This window comes from Strigops habroptila, chromosome 13, assembly GCF_004027225.2.
Source record: "Strigops habroptila isolate Jane chromosome 13, bStrHab1.2.pri, whole genome shotgun sequence".
NCBI classification, from domain to species: Eukaryota; Metazoa; Chordata; class Aves; order Psittaciformes; family Psittacidae; genus Strigops; species Strigops habroptila.
In genome coordinates, this window is record NC_044289.2 from 8,518,751 (window position 1) to 8,537,385 (window position 18,635).

General features: G+C 41.3%; 1 protein-coding gene across 1 annotated transcript; it reads left to right on the top strand.

Annotated features, from left to right (window-relative positions):
• The first annotated feature begins 2,043 nt into the window (after window positions 1–2,043).
• ZFP64 (ZFP64 zinc finger protein) lies at window positions 2,044–13,449 on the top strand. Its single transcript, XM_030503420.1, has 6 exons — window positions 2,044–2,192; window positions 2,741–2,980; window positions 4,365–4,526; window positions 5,496–5,558; window positions 6,118–6,369; window positions 10,274–13,449. Exons 1-6 carry the CDS (start codon window positions 2,138–2,140, stop codon window positions 11,572–11,574), a joined length of 2,073 nt encoding a protein of 690 aa, XP_030359280.1. The 5' UTR covers window positions 2,044–2,137; the 3' UTR covers window positions 11,575–13,449.
• Window positions 13,450–18,635: the final 5,186 nt, after the last annotated feature.

Genomic DNA, 18,635 nt, shown 5'->3' on the forward strand with positions numbered 1-18,635 from the left:
CAGCACTAACCGTAATCTTGTTTCTGTGCTCTGTTTTATAGTTACTGCCTGTGTAGCCATGCTAATATAAAACCATCTGTATTTCCAGAAATCAATGTAAATTCCTTGTATTTTACTATTTTAGAAGACAGAGGGGATTCTGAATAAATTTTGAAACTCCTACTAATGTTCCACATTTAATACCCATTGTGTGGAGTTCATTTGGCTTTCTTCTTCGTTAGTATTTCAATGTGTTAATCAAATTCTTAATCTAAAATTGGACTAAAATATATCTGAGATCTTGAAGTGAAATAAATTTCATCCTTACAGCCAGCACTACAATGTGCTATCTAACACAGTTAGCAGGTTTCAGAGGCCGAACTAGGATTATCACCTTTTGTGTCTTATCTTGGCCCCCTAACAATCCCATGTCTGTGCTATATTGTTTTGGCAAAATGGGTCAACGGAAATGTCAAGCAGACACCAGTTTCCCAGGAAAATAGAACTTCAAGTGTAACATGAACTGGCATCTGAAGTTCTGGATATGTTTAGTGCATGTACAAGCTGTTATGCATTTACTAATGAATACACAGTTAAACCTACACAGCTGTAAAACCACGTAGCACCAAAATCCAATTCACAAGGAGAAAGCAGAATAGTTTGTTTTCCGATCCACATTACATCCACATTATATGACCTTCAGTTACCCATGTTAGTCCATTTTCCTCCCTCTGCAGGCACTTTAGCCCTGTATCACCAGGTTAGCATTTTCCTTCCCACTACCGTGCACTCCCCAGAGCACAGAATATCAGTACCTAACGCAAGTCTGAAGGTAGCAGAAGCCTGAACTGGATGCAAAATGCGCATAGAAGGGATGTCTGTCACACTTCAGCTGCCAAACACTGAGTCTTTACTGACCCCATGCAATTGGAACTTTCTGTGTCTTACAGCTTGGCAAAATTCAAGTAGCAAAAGGCATCTACCCAAACTAAAGGCCATCTGACCTCCAAATTTCCATTTTCTACTCAGTGTATGTATAATGCTGGGTGTCCTTGAATCACCGCACTTTTAATACAGGGCAAAGCAGCATAACTTTCAGTGAGCTGGCACTCCAAAATGGCTGAGCCAGTTTGTTGCTGCAAAGCCCTGAACGCACTTGGCACAGAATGTGTCAATCCCCCTGAAAAGGGGTGTCATCTTATAGGAGTCTTCTCCAACCCCAAGCATGAGGAACACTATCTCCCTGTAATGCACACCAAGGCCTACATCCAGAAACCCGCTCAAATGGAGAGGCTTTCCAATAACTTCAGTGAGCATCACTCTTATTTGGCACTATAAATTAAATTATCTTCGACATTTGGAGTGAGCATGACTGAAAGAAAGGTTGAGGGCTTGTGGAAGACAAATGGCCTGTAAAGCAAGACTCTTGAAAATGAAGACTGGCAAAAAAAGCTGGAATACCAGAGTGGTTTTCTGGCAATCATGTCTGTGTAACCACTTTGGTTCTCTGCAGTTATTAGTACTGCAGTAGCAGTAAACATGATTTTCCATGAAGACCAATACTATGACCTGAAAGGCCAAAACTTAAGGCTGGTTTTCACTGCTTCTACTGCCCCAAGACCATCTCAATGCCAGACCCAACTCTTTGCCAAACTCCCAAAAGCACTGCTAGGAACATTAAAGCTCTAATTCAAGATGAAAGCCTCTGAGGTAAGTGGTGCTGAAGCACAAGCGAGGCCTCAGCCCTGCTACCACAGCCATGGCGGAGCAGCATGGCCACCTCACCGCCGGGGCAAAGGTGCCATCTGCTCCACAGCGAAGGCACACACAGAGCACTCCGCCTCCTACGGAACGCACAGGGCTCCCGTCGGCTGACATAAGAGTTTTATAACGGTGGTCTGGCTTCTTAGGGATGTGCCTATACGGGTCGGGTGGCAGAAACGAGACAGGTTCAGCCGCGCTAAAGCGAGGAGGGGGCGCAGCGGCAGCAGCCCTCAGCCCGCCGGTAGGTGCGGGCAGCCGCAGCCTCGTCACTGCCACTGAGCATGCTCGACTCCTCCACATCCGCCCTGCTCGGCGGCCGAGAAGCGCGGGGGGAGCGGTTCCCCGCCGGTAATAAGCCCCTTGCTGGAGGCGGCGTGCAGGACTCACTGCCGCCATGAATCCCGGCGGTGGCGGGGGGGCGGCGCCGGCTTTCCCCGGCCCCGTGCAGTGTAAGTGCCGCTGCGCGCCAGCGAGGTATGCGCGCTCCGGGGCTGGCGCGGCGGAAACCGAGTTGAGTTGGGGCCTGGGCAGGCCCCGAAACCTGAGTAGCGCATGAAACGGGCGGGAGCGGAGCCCGGGAACCTGGCTGCGGGGGGGGGGAACCCGGGAATCTGGGTGAGCGCCGCGGCCGCACCGGCGGCGGGGGGCTGCGGGGCGCCGAGCTTTGAGCCCGGGCGAGCTCTGTAGAGCCAGGCCGCGGCCGCTGGGCCGGTGCCCTTCGCGACGGGCGGTGGGGACCCCCGCGGGACCCTGAGGCCTTCGGGGAAGTGTGTCCGGTGGCAAGGGTGACCGGTTCTACTGACAGCCCTGGGCCGGGAGGTCACGCAGTGCCCAAGGGGCCCCCGCAGGCCTAGGCAGGGCCAAGCCACCCTGGGCCCGAGGGGACTGCCCCGCGGCCGAGGCGCTCGGTCAGTGGATGTCTGTATGTCAATTTGAGTGGTTTCACGCATTCCCGTTTGCTCTGGACAAGCTCCTGACAATGCTCTTGCTCCCACAGTCCCCGGTGGTACCACTGTGCTGGTGGAGCTCACCCCCGACATTCACATCTGTGGCATCTGCAAACAGCAGTTCAATAACCTCGATGCCTTCGTTGGGCACAAGCAAAGTGGTTGCCAGCTCACTAGTGCAACGGCCGGGGCCACAAGCACGGTCCAGTTTGTTTCGGAAGAAACCGTGCCGTCAACACAGGCACAGACCACAACTAGGACCATCGCTTCGGAGACCCAAACCATCACAGGTACCATGGTGTTACAGACCAGGAGCTTGAAAACACTCAGTTCAAGCAAAGTGGCAGCAGCATACACCCCTCTGCTTGTGTGCCCCCATCACACTAAGCTAAAATCACAGTTTTCACATTAGTCGTCACATACCTGCAAGCAAAGAAAGAATAATAAGTGGTGTGCTGCTGCCTTGGTTTTGGTATGGCAACAGTTACTTAATTTGCTGCTTGAGATACAAGTTTACTTACTTAAAGAATTGGTTAAATCTGATGTGGTGCATAACCAAGTTGTGCAAACTAATTATAATTGTCAATACTTATGAAATATAATCAAATTACTATGCATTTTGGTTTTTTAAGAGTGCGCTTGATGAAAAACAGACAGAGAATTGCTGTTGGGCACCAGTCCAGGCCTTTTTATGTGAGAACACTGCATTCCCTAACATTGCTCCCACAACTAATTGGCAGGAAAAATATTACTCAAAATTTCTGCCCATGCGAAGGCTCAAGTGAGGTCCTGATCCTGGAGACATTTAAATAAAACTAGAGTTTTGTTCCGCGTGTGAAGGTTTGCCCTTCTATATATAGTTTTATTTTATTTTATTTTGGTCTGGGACCTTACTAAAATCCAAATTATTTGAGTTTAATTTGGATAGACAGATTAGGGAGAGAATCTGGAAGAGCAGTGAAACAAACTGAATTCGGGGCTCACTTCCAGGAATTTTTGTATTATAATCCCTGAACTCAGTGTGGGTTTTGGATGAGTCATTTTTCTGCTTCATATTTACTCATCTTTAAAATGAGGGCAGTTACATCTTTCTGCCCTTTTGGGGTATAGCGTTGTCTAATTGATTTAAAAGCTGCTACTTTGGCTGAGATTGTTTCATCTGTTATTCTTGTGAGTAACAGCTAAAAACAGTATAGTTGAAAGACACTGAACTTTTTTAACAATTTTAAAAAAAGAAATTGTTTACATGATGCCTCTGACAACATTTGCTGTATAAATAATTTGAGATTTCTCCCTTTTGGGCTGTAGCACAGCTGGTGTTAAAAGACAAACATACCTTTATTAATGGAAGACCTGGACAAGCATCAGAAAAATAATGAACTGCTGAAGAAACAACAGTGCAGTCAGATAGGATTCAGCGAGACAAGTGGGCCTACGTAGGTTTGTACTAAGTTCAGCATGGCTCATCTTGACAGAATTTTCACTGATTGCAGGATAGCAAGGGAGAGAAAAGCCATTCTCCTTTCCCCTTCACCCAGGTGAATAGGAAGCCAGGAACAGGAATTTTGCTGGAAAAAAGCAGAGTAGAGAAGTAATTAATGAAACTAGAAAATAATTAGGTTTTTCTGACTGGAGAAGTTAATATTCTCACATTGAGCTGTTTTATCTGTTTAGTTTCTGCACCAGAGTTTGTTTTTGAGCATGGCTATCAAACATACCTGCCCAGTGAGAGCAGTGAGCCTCCAACTGCTGCTGTCGTCTCTACACCACCAAAAGCACGATCAAGAAAATCCACTTCCTCACTTACACAGAAGAAACTCAACTGCTGCTATCCAGGTAAGATGTGAACTATACTTTCTTCCTCCTCGCTTTAAAATTGATAGATTTCATATACTGATACGCACAGTAGTTCTGTCTGGTTTAAGCAGTTACAATGTGCAGAAGGTGTGATGTATTATCATTGATACCAGTAGTAGTTTCGCTGTTGATTTTACGTATCCTTAGGCTTCAGTCCTGTACTCTGGCAATGCTGCAAGGAGTTTGCTACAGACACTGGCCTATGCCCACACCACAGCAATGTAAGAGCAGAGTCTTGCTACCTTTTTGCTGACTGCCATTGTTGTACGTGAGAAATATACGTGCATTTTGCATTATATGTTTTGTCTTTGGTCAGTTAGCATCTTTATAAAGATAGTTTGAGCTGGAGTATTTGGAGACCTTAATTAGTAAAAACCACTCAATATGCAGAAAACGTGTAGAGATAGCCATGAAGTGAGTAGTTGTGTTAGTGGTAGCAGAAGTTACAGCCTCCTTTCACAAGCTTGCCTTCATTTGAAAGGCACATTTCAAATGCTTGACATTCATTTCTGTACTCTGAAAACGTAGCAGTTTCCACTTAGGCAGAATTCCTGAATGGTGAGCTGTTACCAAAGTTCCCAATTGCACTAACTTGAAGTCATATGTGGAATTAATTAGTTCCTCCAGCATCCCCTGTGTACTGTAAAGAGCATCTCAAATCCTAGGCAGAGATTCCAGAGAATTTGTTTCAAAGCTTACAGAAAATAGTAATGTAGAGAGTGAATTGCCTCCTAGGGGAAGCATTAGAAAATGAAAGTTCACAGGTAAGCCGGTCACTATTTTAAGTAGATGTGAGTAAACAAGATGGGGAATTTGTTATCTGTTAATACTGAATTTAAAAAAGTAGTGTTCTTGAAAATAAACATAATGCCCAGAATATGGTAGTATATTTTTGTTATTTTGTTACATTTTCCTTGAATTTCATGATCTTGATCTTACCATTGTCAGGTTGCCAGTTCAAGACTTCCTATGGTATGAAGGATATGGAACGTCATCTACGAACACACACAGGTTTTTAGAGTTGCTGTATTTTGTTTTTGGTGTGACTTTTTCCCAGAAGGAATTTTCCCACAAAATAAAGTCTCTATAGATAGAATGTACGCGTACGGCTGAACCCGTATCGTAGTTCTCTGTGCCTGGGGAATTGCCCTTTGTGGGTAAGACATATCCCACTATGGACAGTACTGCTCATGAGCGCAGTTAAGGCACAGTTAAATTTCTGAGGTGCAGACTATGTGTTTATCAGGGTGCAGTGTGGTGGTAGTGCATAAACCTAGTTTCTTCTTAATGTGGAACGTTTCCAACATTTTACTTCCCTTCCCCCTAAACTTCAATTTCAGAGTTGTAAAGGGAGAAAGTTCCAGAGGGCCTTCCAAATATGTTGCGCTTGTGCATGCACCCTTCCGGAGCATAAAAGAGTTCTTGGCTAATAGGCTGATGAAGCCCAATGTCCAGCTTTTGAAAACTAGTCCCAGTTCTGTTAAATCCCAGTGTGTACTTTTTTTTTATTGCAACAACATCCTTATGGTGCAAAATTCTTGATGTGTTGATGCTCTTCTGTTTGTTTCAGGAGACAAGCCCCATAAATGTGAAGTTTGTAACAAGTGTTTTAGTCGTAAAGATAAGCTGAAGATGCACATGCGTTCTCATACTGGGGTCAAGCCTTACAAATGTAAACACTGTGACTATGCAGCTGCTGACAGCAGCAGCCTCAACAAGCACCAGCGCATTCACTCCAATGAGCGTCCTTTTAAATGCCAGATCTGTCCTTATGCAAGCCGCAACTCTAGCCAGCTAACCGTACATCTCAGATCCCACACAGGTACGTTTGTACTAAATTTCAGATTTTGAAGGTCATAGGAAAGACCTTTAAAAGGTATACAGGAGTCAAGAGGCCAGAAAGGGCCTGTTTGAATTCTCAGAAGCATCTAGGCATCCAGCTTCTGTGAACTTCTTGGGCATAGAATTTAGTAGGGCAATACAGCTCTACTAAGAATACATGGAAGCAGTCAAAAGACAGATAATGATTCTTGGTAGATTTTCTTCTAAAATGATTTTGAAACTATCTATTGGGTGTTCTCAAACCAGTAGAACTGAAGGACCTAATTGATTGATTAAGAGATAAGACAACCTATCTGTATCTCTCAATTCAAGTCCACTATATTAGAAACACTGAAATTACCTTATAATTAAACTAGTTATATCAATGCAAACCTCAGCTGCATACTTTAATTTTTCTTACATCAGTAAATTAGAAAGTAATTAGCAGCTTAAGTTACATCATTTTTTGACCTTTCTTTGTGGTACCTGCCAGTTGTAGACTGATAGTCATTAACAGTGTCATATGAGCAGCCAAAACTATATTCTTCCCATGTAATTTTTGCTCTGTGGCTAGGAAGCTTTAGCTTTCAGCCCTATAAACATTGTATCATTTTATATTTGCATTATTTGCCTTAAGTTTCATTTTAATCAGATTTCCATTTTATAGATTGTTCCTAGAAGAGATTTGCTGTAAAGATACTGCTTTATAGTTGTCTTTGAACAGTTGTCTCTGTATGTTGTTTTTCACCTAATCCAGGGTACTGGATTAGTTTTTGTTTTGTCTGTTATTCATTTGATTAGTTTGGTGAATTCTAGCTGCAAGGTGACTATGGTTCAGTGATTACAAGATTAGCTTTGAACCTATCCTACATCTGATTCCAGATTCAAATACTAAACAACATTAATTCAGATGTGTGCAAGATGGGATTTATTTTGAGTAGATAAAAGAAAGAAATCCCTTGTGCATTTTGAAGGAGGGGAAGGTTAAACCAATCTGTCTGTAGCAGAAAAGAATATTTTATACTTCACAAGTCTGCTGTGATGGAATAGGTAGGACTGTCAGGCAGTTATTTTACAAGTTTTTCCTCTTTCTATTGCTCTGTAAGAAGATGCCATGGTCAGTCAAGATGGTATGGGTTTTTATGAGAAGTTACCTGTTAGTAAGCACACTAGTCAGAGAATATGGTACTGCATTTTCCCCATGTCATATAAGAGCGTGCATACTTGTACATTTATGTACATGGCCCGGTATGCTCTGAATTTGGCTGTGGGAGAACCTGTGAATGATCATGATTCTTTTGTATTTCCAGTCGAGTTAGATTTTTGTGGCATTAAATATTGCAATACTTGGGAAGCGGTTTAGGCTACCTTCTTTCTTTTTGGTAGATCAGTCTCTTGTATCATAAGCCATTGAGTTATGCTAAAATTCAAGCCTTTTATTGCCTCTTCTATTTCTCCAAAACAAATCCTTTTTCTGTAAAAGGACTTCCTTGATTCGCTGAAAGGCAGCACAGGAATTCTGAAAGTAATCATTTCATCCTTGGTAGGTTACAGAGCTGTTACGCACACAGCCAGTTTTAGGAGAAAAGCGAGACTGGTATGTAGAATGTATTGCTGACTGGAATTAAAATTAGTCATACTCTAGAAGGTGAGTTGCTCAGAATTGCTCAGAATGAGATCATCATCATTACTTGTTGAACTACGCATCTAAAGATCAGTTTCCTGTTAGTCTGAATAAAACCACTCTTACAACTAATAATTCCAGGATCACTCTAATCTTTTTTATTCTGACAGATTTTATATTCTGTCAGTGTCAATTAGGTATGGGCAGAAATGTAAAGAAATAAATGTAAAGTTATAGACCACTCTTTAAATAAATGGAACCAACATACTTTGCTATATTCAGTAAAATTACTAATTCTTTTTCATATATTGTGCTACTCTGTATGTGAGAATTAAGTCATTGAAATACATACTGTGCCTTCATCAGCAAAGTAGATAAAAAGTCAGCAGCTGAAACTGTAAAATAAATGAGATGAACAAACAGTGCATCTTCATTAATAAAATCTGTTTAATATAGATAATACACCAAGCATCTCAATTATTAAACAGATACATGGATTAGCACAGTAGGCCACAACTTGATTTGAAAAATACGCAGCTAAACCAATGACATATGTAGCTGGATAAGCAAATTATGCAAAATTATACAGCTATCACAAACTCTATAAAATATTAACTTGTAAAATAAATCAGGCATTTGCAGTTTGGTTATTAAAGAAGATAAATGCTTGCTGAAGTAAGTACACTCTCATTTTCCTTCTCTCACCAAGGGTATCTTAGAACCTAATAACACAATTCTTTGACTTTTTCAAAATAATACCTGTTTAAAGATTTCATGCTCAGGTATTTTAGAGAACTACATATTTAGGTTAAAGAAGAAAACTGAACAGTTATTTAGTTGGGTTTGTAGGTTTGCTTTGGATTTTTTTTAATGACTTCAGAACAGAGTTACCAGGTCTTTATCCTGGAATTGATTATGGACTAAACAGAGCTACAGCTTCATTTGGTCCTGCGTGTTGTGATACAAGCCTGCAAATAGAAAAAATGCAGAATAGTGGTTTAGATCCTGGCAATTCCAATGGTTGTTCATGTAGTTAGTCTGACATAAATAGACTTACAGAGCTCTTGCAGATAAGTGTGTACATTTTTCATGCTTTATCTGTTCAGAATTTGACCTAACTTTCAACTACTATTGTTCAGTTTCTGGATCAGCATTGCTCTCAGGGAAAAAGAAAAAAGGCACTTAGGACTATTTTCTATACTTGTTTGCATGAATCCAAACTGATACTAGATTTTTCTTGAAGTGATCTGTGAAATGTTATTGGGTATGATACATGGTGCAAATATCTCTTTCTTGGTTGCTGTAATGCCAGAAAAACAAAAGCTTAATGTTACTTCTCTGTGTAAGCAGATTTCCCTAGAGTCATGTATTTGCATGCCTGTTTCATTAGTCTCACATTTGTCTTTGCCAGGTGCATTTATGTAGCTGCTGTGATCCCCTTTTTTGTTTGGGTTTTTTTCTTCCCCCCTTTTTTTTTTTTAATAGTGATGCTCTGATTGTGCAGTCACCTGACACTGACCTAGATACGGACTTTTGTCCCTACATCTCTCTATGTTCTGGCAAGAGTTTCCACTGCCTTTCTGTGCCCGCAATAGTATTCATGTCGCACCATGTGAACCAGGCTTAAAAAAAAAAAAATCCATTTTTCTTGTCACCTAATCTAACTCACCATGTGAGTACAAGAAATGTATAAATGTACAAAATGTACAAATGTACAAGAAAGGCAGTATGGAATGTATGGCTGAGCAGTAAGGCTGATGACCATTAAGCATCTGTTTCTGCAGTAGCCTACCATTTACCTAGGCTTAAAGTTAGCCTACAAGCCTCCCTGTAGATCCTGTAGTAAACCCAAGACATGGATGTGTTTCTGTTGTTTTCTTAGACTTCAAAAATACAGCAGCTGCTACAGTGGTTTTTTATTAATTTTAAACACTAGATGAGATACACAATTGCTAAAGAGAGGCAAATAAGAAACTTCAGTCACTTCCTGGAGCATGCTGAACAGTGTTACACACAAAATACACTAAAAATGGAGAATATCAAAGATGCAGACATGAAAAAGCAACAGATGCTGGCAGACATGCTTGTGGAGAGTTTGCACACAGCTATGTCAGACCAGGTGATAAATACTGTGTCATTAAAGTTCTCTACATCTTAAAAATGTGTTGGGAGTTTGCGGGTATTTAGAACACATCAGCTGTACATAATTCATTACAACATTGGTGTCTCCAGTGGATCTTGGTGTCTCATCTGTAATTTGAACTGGGGTTTTTGTTGACAGGAGATGCTCCTTTCCAGTGTCAGATGTGTCCTGCTAAATTTAAAATCAACTCAGACTTGAAGAGGCACATGCGTGTGCATTCTGGTGAGAAACCTTACAAGTGTGAGTTCTGCGAGGTCCGGTGTGCCATGAAAGGAAACTTGAAATCACACATTCGTATCAAGCACAGCATGGAAAATACTCTCAAGTGTCCAGAGTGTGAATTTCAGTGTGGAAACAAAACAAGCCTTCGCCACCACATAAGAACTCATCAGCCTGAACAACCAGTGAAGTGCTCAGAGTGCAACTACTCTTGCTCCAACAAGGCAGCTCTGAAAGTGCACGAGCGAATTCACTGCAAAGATCGTCCTTTCAAATGTGAATTCTGCAGCTTTGATACCAAGCAGCGGAGCAACCTGACAACTCATGTGAGGAAAGCTCATAGTGACAAAGTTAAGACCAAGAAGCAAACTATGGAGAAGAAGGAAGGAGATAGGCCAAAGCAAGGTGGATCCAGGCAAGTTGCCAAATTGGATGCCAAGAAAGCATTTAAATGTGACCTCTGCGACGCTTCCTTTGTCCGAGAAGATTCTCTTCGGAGTCATAAGAAGCAGCACAGTATGTATAATGGATCTAAAAATAATGAACTAGCTGTTCTACAGCTCCAGATGGATCCTAGTCGGCAGAGCAGCGCCCCAATTACTGTCAGTCATCTCCAGGTGCCACTTCAGGCTGCTCAGGTTTCTCCATACAGCGAGGGAAGGGTCAAGATCATTGTGGGACACCAGGTCCCTCAGACTAACAGTATCGTTCAGGCTGCATCAGTGAATGTCGTGCCTCCTACGTTAGTTGGCCAGACTCAGGAAGACCTCTCAGCCAACAGCCGCTTGCAGCTTTTGGGCCAAGTCAGTTTGTTGGCACCACCTCCACCTCCTATATCTCAAAGTGAAGCTGGGCCTGTGGCACAACCAGCAGTTCTTCTCACAACCCATGACCAAAGCAATGGAAGTGCTTTACATCAAACTCTGATTCCTGCTGCTCCTGTCAGTAGTCATGAGGCTTCAGCAAACCAAGCTTTCATCACCAGCTCTGGAATCAGCTGCTCTGACTTAGAAGGCCTTAATGCTTTGATACAAGAAGGAGCAACAGAAGTGACTGTGGTTAGTGATGGAGGTCAGAGTATAACAGTGTCCACTTCAGCTCCCCCTCCTCCTATCTTTTCTTCACCCTCTCACACAGAAGCCCCAAAGCAGACCTATTCTATCATTCAGAGTGGAGCCCATACAGCTTTGCTGTGTCCAGCAGACTCCATACCAGATTAGTCACAAAGTACTATTACTAAACAAATTTCAATCTCGGAGGCAGTGCTGAATTCAGCAGAAATGCATAGGATAGAAGTGAATGCAGGATTTGTCCTACAAAGCCAAATACGTTCCACCTGCCCATTTTACTTTCTGTACAGAGAAACATACATCTTGTATGTGAAAAAGAAGATGTGTATATTTATGTGCCTCTGAAGTCAGAGGCTGTGTTCTTTGTAAAATGTGAGCAGTGAAGCAACTGGTGAGAATTTCTCCAAGCAGAAAGATGCCCGGAATGATTCTTATGTTGTGCTGGTTAAAGTAAGAAAGGCTCCCTCACCTTATGGTAAATTACTTTCACAGTGGACTCATTCTTTCATGCAGACACAAAAAGGTGATAGTCCAAGCCATTCTGAAGTTTATTTTTAAGTGAAGTCTGTTTCAATTACATGCTATGTATGCATTAGGTGTACCTGGCTGATTGTTGATCTGTAAGAAATGTCTACTACTGGGTCTAATGCAGCCTCAGAAAAAATTAAGGGGGCTGTTTCTTACTATATGTAGAAGTTGCTAGTACCTGGCACTCAATCAGGAAATGCTAATGCAGAAGGCCAGGTGACCATTTTTAGAAAACAAAAGAATCTTGTCTGTCCATCAGTAACGACTGACTTTGTTAGTAAGAACATTATTGCAAATCATGTATGTGGCACAGTGATCTCTGTCAGAGGCACCTGTGTTTTCAAGAGCAAAACAACTGCAAATATATTTTTTACAAACACTTCTTAAATTTTGTTTTTATTTTGGTGCTGCCTGTTTGTAGTTGCATGGATGGTAAAAGTGCATTATGTTTTGGCTCTGCTCTTTTCAAGTTGGAGATGAGGAAGGAAAAGTTTGAAGAAGGAAAAACTAAATGAAAGAAGTAATAGATTCTAATCGAAGGTCTGAAACTCTAGCATAAATTCAGATTGGATCACAGTGAGTTAGTAATTCATCATTATGTGATGCACATTTCTATAATGAATGAAATCTAGGCTGTATTTTGAACTATACAATATTATAGTCCTACCTGGTGAGCATTCCTGTAGTGATAGTTAATATATCTTTGCTACCAAACTCTCTAGTCTGGAGAACAGACACTCGAGAAAATAGATGGCTCTGTAGGTGCCTGGATCTGCAAAAACCAGATATCAATTAACAGCCAGACAGCATCCCAAGGACAATTGTTAACATACATGAAGACTGAAAAGAGAGTGTTATCAAAACCAGCTCTGAGATTCCCGCTTTGAGAATCAAAGTCAAGTTAAATTTCACAGTGTTTGCTAGTGGGAGACATTGAATGATCGCTTTAAGTGCTAGAAACATGCTTGGAAACTGTATAACAATTATCTAATTAGGGCCACTTTCTGAATAGTCCTCATGTCTGAAATCTTTAGCTCGGTCAGTCTTTATTTCGTGTAGGTGGGGTGCTCCCTGCTCCTTCCCTCTGTGTGGTACATACTATATGTACAGTGTAAGGCTTCCTGCTGTACAATGGCGAGTAGGAAAATGCAATCATAACTCACAGTTGTACAGGTTGTTCTTGAAAATGTGACCTTTGGTTTTTGTTGAAATAAGGTTTGTTTATACTTGAATGCTCCAGTTTCACTGTCATTATTTATGGGAAGTAGTGTTTTTGAAGATCCATAGCTCTTCTGCCTTCCAAATCCTTGATTCTTAATATTCCTTTATTTGGAAGTTATGTTGGGTTTGGGGTTTGGTTTGGTTTTTTTTTAAAATCTAGGGTTTGATTTGAACTGTCTGACAGCGTGCCTGACACTTGTGGATATCAGAAAAGACCACGCTCCAGTGAGAGGGAGAAACTTCATAAATGATTAATTAAAAAGGCATTATTAAAGACTTGTTTCCCAGGCCCATGCTGCATTGAAATATGAAGCAAAAGTTCTGAGTTCACCAACAGTTGTATTTCAGGGTTTATTATTTCCGGCACTTGTTCAACTTTTCTGGTGATACAAGTTTGTCTCCTGTTAATTATCTCTTCCCTACAGATACGTGATTTAAGGAGCTGACAAGACTCAGTTCCAAGTCACTGAGCACACCTATTTTTATATAAATTAGAAGTAAGTGGGAGGTTTTTTACTACATTAGATGACTGCAGAACATTCATTGAGAACAATAAATTGAAAGCCTAGATACTCACACTGGCATCGCTGTTTTGTGGCTCTCCAGCCATGTTTCATGTTTCATTGTTGTGCCTATAGCACAGACCCAATCATTGCATTTCAACCACTTTGAGACTACTTGTAAAGCACTTGGAAGATAAAAGGCATCACAGGTAAGTGCTTGATCCTGTTATATGTGGTCCCTCATATCCAGGTTGTAAATGATCACTGGAGCAGCATGGATCAAACACTTCATTATCTTTGAATTAAAATGCATGGCATGGTAGCAATTCTTCACTATTAACCCATCTCTGAATGTGTGTGTACTTATGTGCGTGATCTAAATCGTCAGACTGTGTACAGTGTTTCTGTGCACTTGGCCAATAGTTACCGTAAACACCAATGAAAGATGGGAAACTCAGTCCTGAAACAGTAAATACCTATTTTTCACCCAGCTTACAGTGGTTCTAGACCACCTGCAGCACTCACGTTGCAGCGGAGGAGATGCTTCCCCAGAAGCACAAGTGCCTGGTGGGGCTGAGCTGCCCAGGCTATGGCACTTGTGACCCACAGCTGAGCTGCAGGAGAGGGGAAGTTCAAGTCTATGTGACCTGCAGAGGGAGGGAGCTCCTTCAGGTCATCTCAGCGGTCTAGGACTGTTCCACCAACAGTTACACTAGGGTGGCAAAGTAGATGGTAAGCTACAACCAAGATCAAACAGATGATTCGGGTGGACAGTTTCAGCTTTTTTGCTAAATTATAATACTGAGCAGCTAAAATGGTGATAGCAGTTCAATTCTCAGCTTTCAAAACCTGTGCTAGGTCTTTGCGTAGGATTAGCTAGTCAACTGGTGATCTAGGTTTTAACACTTAGATATTTTCCTCAGACAAACGAATCTAAATTGATCTGCCCTCACATACTTGGTTTTGTCACTGGTAAGTGTGCCTCTGTCTCGGTTTGCTCACATCATTTTCCCAATATTTCTGGCTGGCTGATTTTATGAAGGCTGACGATCTCAAGGGTAATTATGTTCTAATTTCTACAAGCCACATGGGTAAGAGAGTTTAAGTATCGCTACTGAGGGGCTTGCATGTCAGAGACCTGGAGCTTTCCAAGTGCTTCAGCTGGACAAGAAAGATGGGAGCTGGTGGACATGTGCTGCTCTGAGTTGAGAGCTGGTGGCTGTGCATTACTGCAAAGGGGTGGTAGTCTTATATTAAGGCAAAAGTTAGGACGTAGTTAAACTTAACTGCTGGTGCTAGTGGGTTCGGTAGGCAGGCTTTCAGTTAGAGGAAATTGTACCAGGCCTAAAAACTTGTAAGTGCAAATGTACTACAATTTGGCAACTGGGGAAAAAAAAACCAAAACATTAATTTTCGTGTACTCCTTGGTATAAATGAAATCTGCATGCAAGGCTTCATGAGCGTGAAGTGTTTTGTGTCATCTATAGGTGGTGCTGGAGATCCAGATAAACTTTTAACTGTTACCCGTTTTGCTTGGTGATATGTTTCCTGTTAAACAATTCCCCACTTTTAATTCTTTGCTGGGTAAAAACATTTCAAAATCCACTTTTATAAGAAAAGCTTAGCTATAAAATCTTACTTTCACTTAAGGTAAAAAGCAGCAAATAAAAAAAGTACAAAGTTCTCTACTCTTAAAATCCCATGAAGCAGATCTGTGGCCAAAACTTAATCTCACAATTTATGTTCAATTGCTCATTTTTTACTCCCTGTTAATTAATTTTACTCTGTACATAGTTTGCAGCTGCAGAATTGTCGTGCACTACAAGAATGATGCAAAATGAATGATTTGACAAAGCTGATGGTTTGAACTGCAATTTATCTGTGTTTGCACTTGGCCAACAGACCTGCACCCAGGGGATGCCCCACCGCGTCCAGGAATCTCATGTTCAATCTAATGTTGCACTCAGCGTTAACACAGCTCTGTTATCTGCATTTCAGTTTCACAAAAAGCCTTGTTTACCTTCTAAAATAGGAAACCAGTAGATTTGTCATATTGTAAAGACTAACCTTCATTGTGGTCCTGTGTGTGCCTCTAAGATAAACAGGAAAGATAACAAAATGGTGTGAATGAATAGACAAAGCTTAGTGCCGCTTCTTCAACATTGTTTAGCTGATTGCATTATGTTTAGTTGAACAATCTAGAGACTTCTTTCCTCCACCCTAAAAAAAGAAGCTGATAACCAAGGCTAACACGGGGGCAATTGTTTGGGTTGTGTTTTTCAGTTTTCCAGCATTCTGGCTTTATTTCTCTATGTGACAGTAATGGTCTTTGTGTTTTGAAGCTGGCAGAAGCAGATTGTTTTAATCTGATATTCGTTTAATACATTCTTCAAGTTATCAACAGAACTATCCCTTGAGAGAGCATGGTAATTCATAACAAGTGTCTCTTGTAGAGCTTGCTTGCATATGGTAAACAAATAGTAGTCCTTCCTAGAGTTCTGCCGGAACCTCGGAGCTCTGTAGCAAGTTGTCTCTTTCCCAGACAAAATATTGGGATGGATTTTGTTCTTCTTGCCTGGGGACCCCCAGGGTAAGCACTGAGCCCCATGGTGCATGTGGTACACATGGGGTGAGCAAACCCGTCTGCTTCTCACTTCTGCTCACTGGTTACAAAATGGATGATGTTTACACTGACTTTTACTGAACTGGCTCTAAGGGACAAACGTAAAACTTAAGTATTTCATGGTTAGCTTCCTTCAGCACAGGTTTTGTTCTCTGCAGAGTCTCATGCCTTTCACACAAGTTGCTTTTGGGGTCCCATTTGTGAGTTTACAGTGTGTTTGCAGTCCTCCCTCTTCTGTGAATGTGAATTCCTGTGACTGTTTAAAGAAATTGGGTTAAACAGAGCAAGAGCATTAGCCAGAACGCTAAGCAAGCAGTGGTGCATAGCCTGTATGCATCGCACATAAAGCAACTCCCTGCCCTTGTATCCTGCCAACTGGGTTTGATTTTGTTGTTACTCTGTGACACTGCTTTTTAAAACCAGATCCAAGTATCACATGAGCAGAGGCTTATCCTCTGCAAGACGCGCTAGAATGTGCTTTTCCATCATGTTTTTGTGATGTAGGAACATGCAGCAGGGAAAGAAAAATACAAAGTCGAAAGAAGAAATCGTCTTCACCACCTTTAATTGTGTTTCGAGGTGGCAGCTATCTGTGTGAGCTCCTACACAGTGTCCCCAGAAAGATGCAGTTTGAACAATAAACCAGCAGCACTCAGGATTAAGGCCTCTATCAGTGTTGCTAGTATCTTTTATGTGGTTTTGATAAACACTTCAGCTGTCATTTGCATCAAAATGGCAGATTCCTGCTCAAAACTAGCATCAATTTGTCCCGTGCACAGGGGGGGTTACTGGATACGCAGATGCACCAGAAAGCACTCCTGGATGAGTGAATGGGATCAAGTCCTCATGTGAGGTGAGACCTAAGAGCAGCAGAACTTGGCCCAAAGCTAGCTCCTTTGGGATCTGGGGGAAAACCAAACTTACATTGAATACACATGATTTTTGCAATTAAAAATTGTAATCAGAATATTTCCCAATCATTTTGGCAGAGCTGTTTATTGCTCTTATGCTCTGACTGCAGTGGAAAGTACCTTCTGTTGTGGGGTTTTAAATTGTTCTTTAAAAAATGTTAGAATCATGCCAAGACATTTTTCTCCACATTACAAACAACTGGGGAAACGCTTCTTTTCAATACATTTATTCTGTATTTCTGATTCTTTATTTAATTGTGTTTGCAGTCAAAATATAGTTGTCCTTTTCGCAATGTGATGCGCTGGTGGCTGTAAAAATATTTGCTGTGTCCTCAGTGGAAAGGCTTCTAGCCTATAATTTCAGGAATATTGACTGGATACTCTAATGGCTTTTTACATCTGTAGCTGGAAAATCTTTAGCCTTGTTATTTAAATTTTAAGAAGAGAAACCAGTATTGTTAGGAGAAACTGATGTCTCCTGTCACTTACCCCAATGACCTCTCATAAGGTGATAAAGGTTTCTATAGTGACCTGAGGAAGTAATGTCTCAGGTATCATTGTGAATTAAAAGTCTGTCGCAGGAAAAGCTTTCTTTTTTCTCTCAGGTATCCTGTTCTGGTTTTGTCTTTATTCCAGTTGCTAGACATGGAGAAGGACGCATAAAACACACAGTATTTGGTTACATGGCTGTCTTTTATCTTTTAGAGACTTCACGATGTTGTAGGGAAGTAAAAACGTCCATGACAAAGCAAAGTTGGATTTTTTTAATGCTATATACCTTTAGAGTAGCAAATAACACTTATGTTCAGGGTCTGCTGCTGTAATACCACTGAATTCTGTGACCTGTGATATCAGCTAATTTATTCCATAACCTTCATGAGATGGGTTTGCTTCTATAAAAAACAGGAATTCTATATTATTGCAGATTCTTTTTGGCAGAGGTGGTGCAGGATTGCTCTAAATTTCTGGTTTCAGACCTCATGTAAACTTGCTTTTAATGTCTGAAAGCCAAAGCTCTTTTGGTTAGTGATAGAGTGGGTGAATTTTGTAGGTAAAAGTGGAACGTTATCTGGGAAATAATTATTTGAGGACCTGTAGTGGGGTTTTTTTTGGAGGGGTGTTGTTTTTTGTGAGTAGTTGTGTTCTGGTGCATTTATGCCTTATGCTCCTGGATAAAACATGTTATGCCATGAATGTCTTTCAGTTTATCAAACCTGACTTGAGACACACCTAAAACAAAGCTTGGAGAAACCTCCAAATTTTCAGCTTGAGTATCCCATCGATGTATTTCAAAAAGAAGAGCTGTTAAAATCTTCGTGCTATCTGTATAAGCAGCATTTTGAAGTAAAGGCTGGTCCTACACAGCAGATTTGTGCTGGATGTCCCTGTTGGTGAGAACTGTGCAGACAATTTTCTATCATTTTG

Coding starts and splice junctions, on each gene's coding strand:
- ZFP64 (XM_030503420.1), top strand. CDS start 2,138: ATGAATCCCGGCGGTGGCGGGGGGGCGGCGCCGGCTTTCCCCGGCCCC. Junction 2,981..4,364: donor GGAGACCCAAACCATCACAG/GTACCATGGTGT, acceptor TTATCTGTTTAG/TTTCTGCACCAGAGTTTGTT. Junction 6,370..10,273: donor ACATCTCAGATCCCACACAG/GTACGTTTGTAC, acceptor TTTTGTTGACAG/GAGATGCTCCTTTCCAGTGT.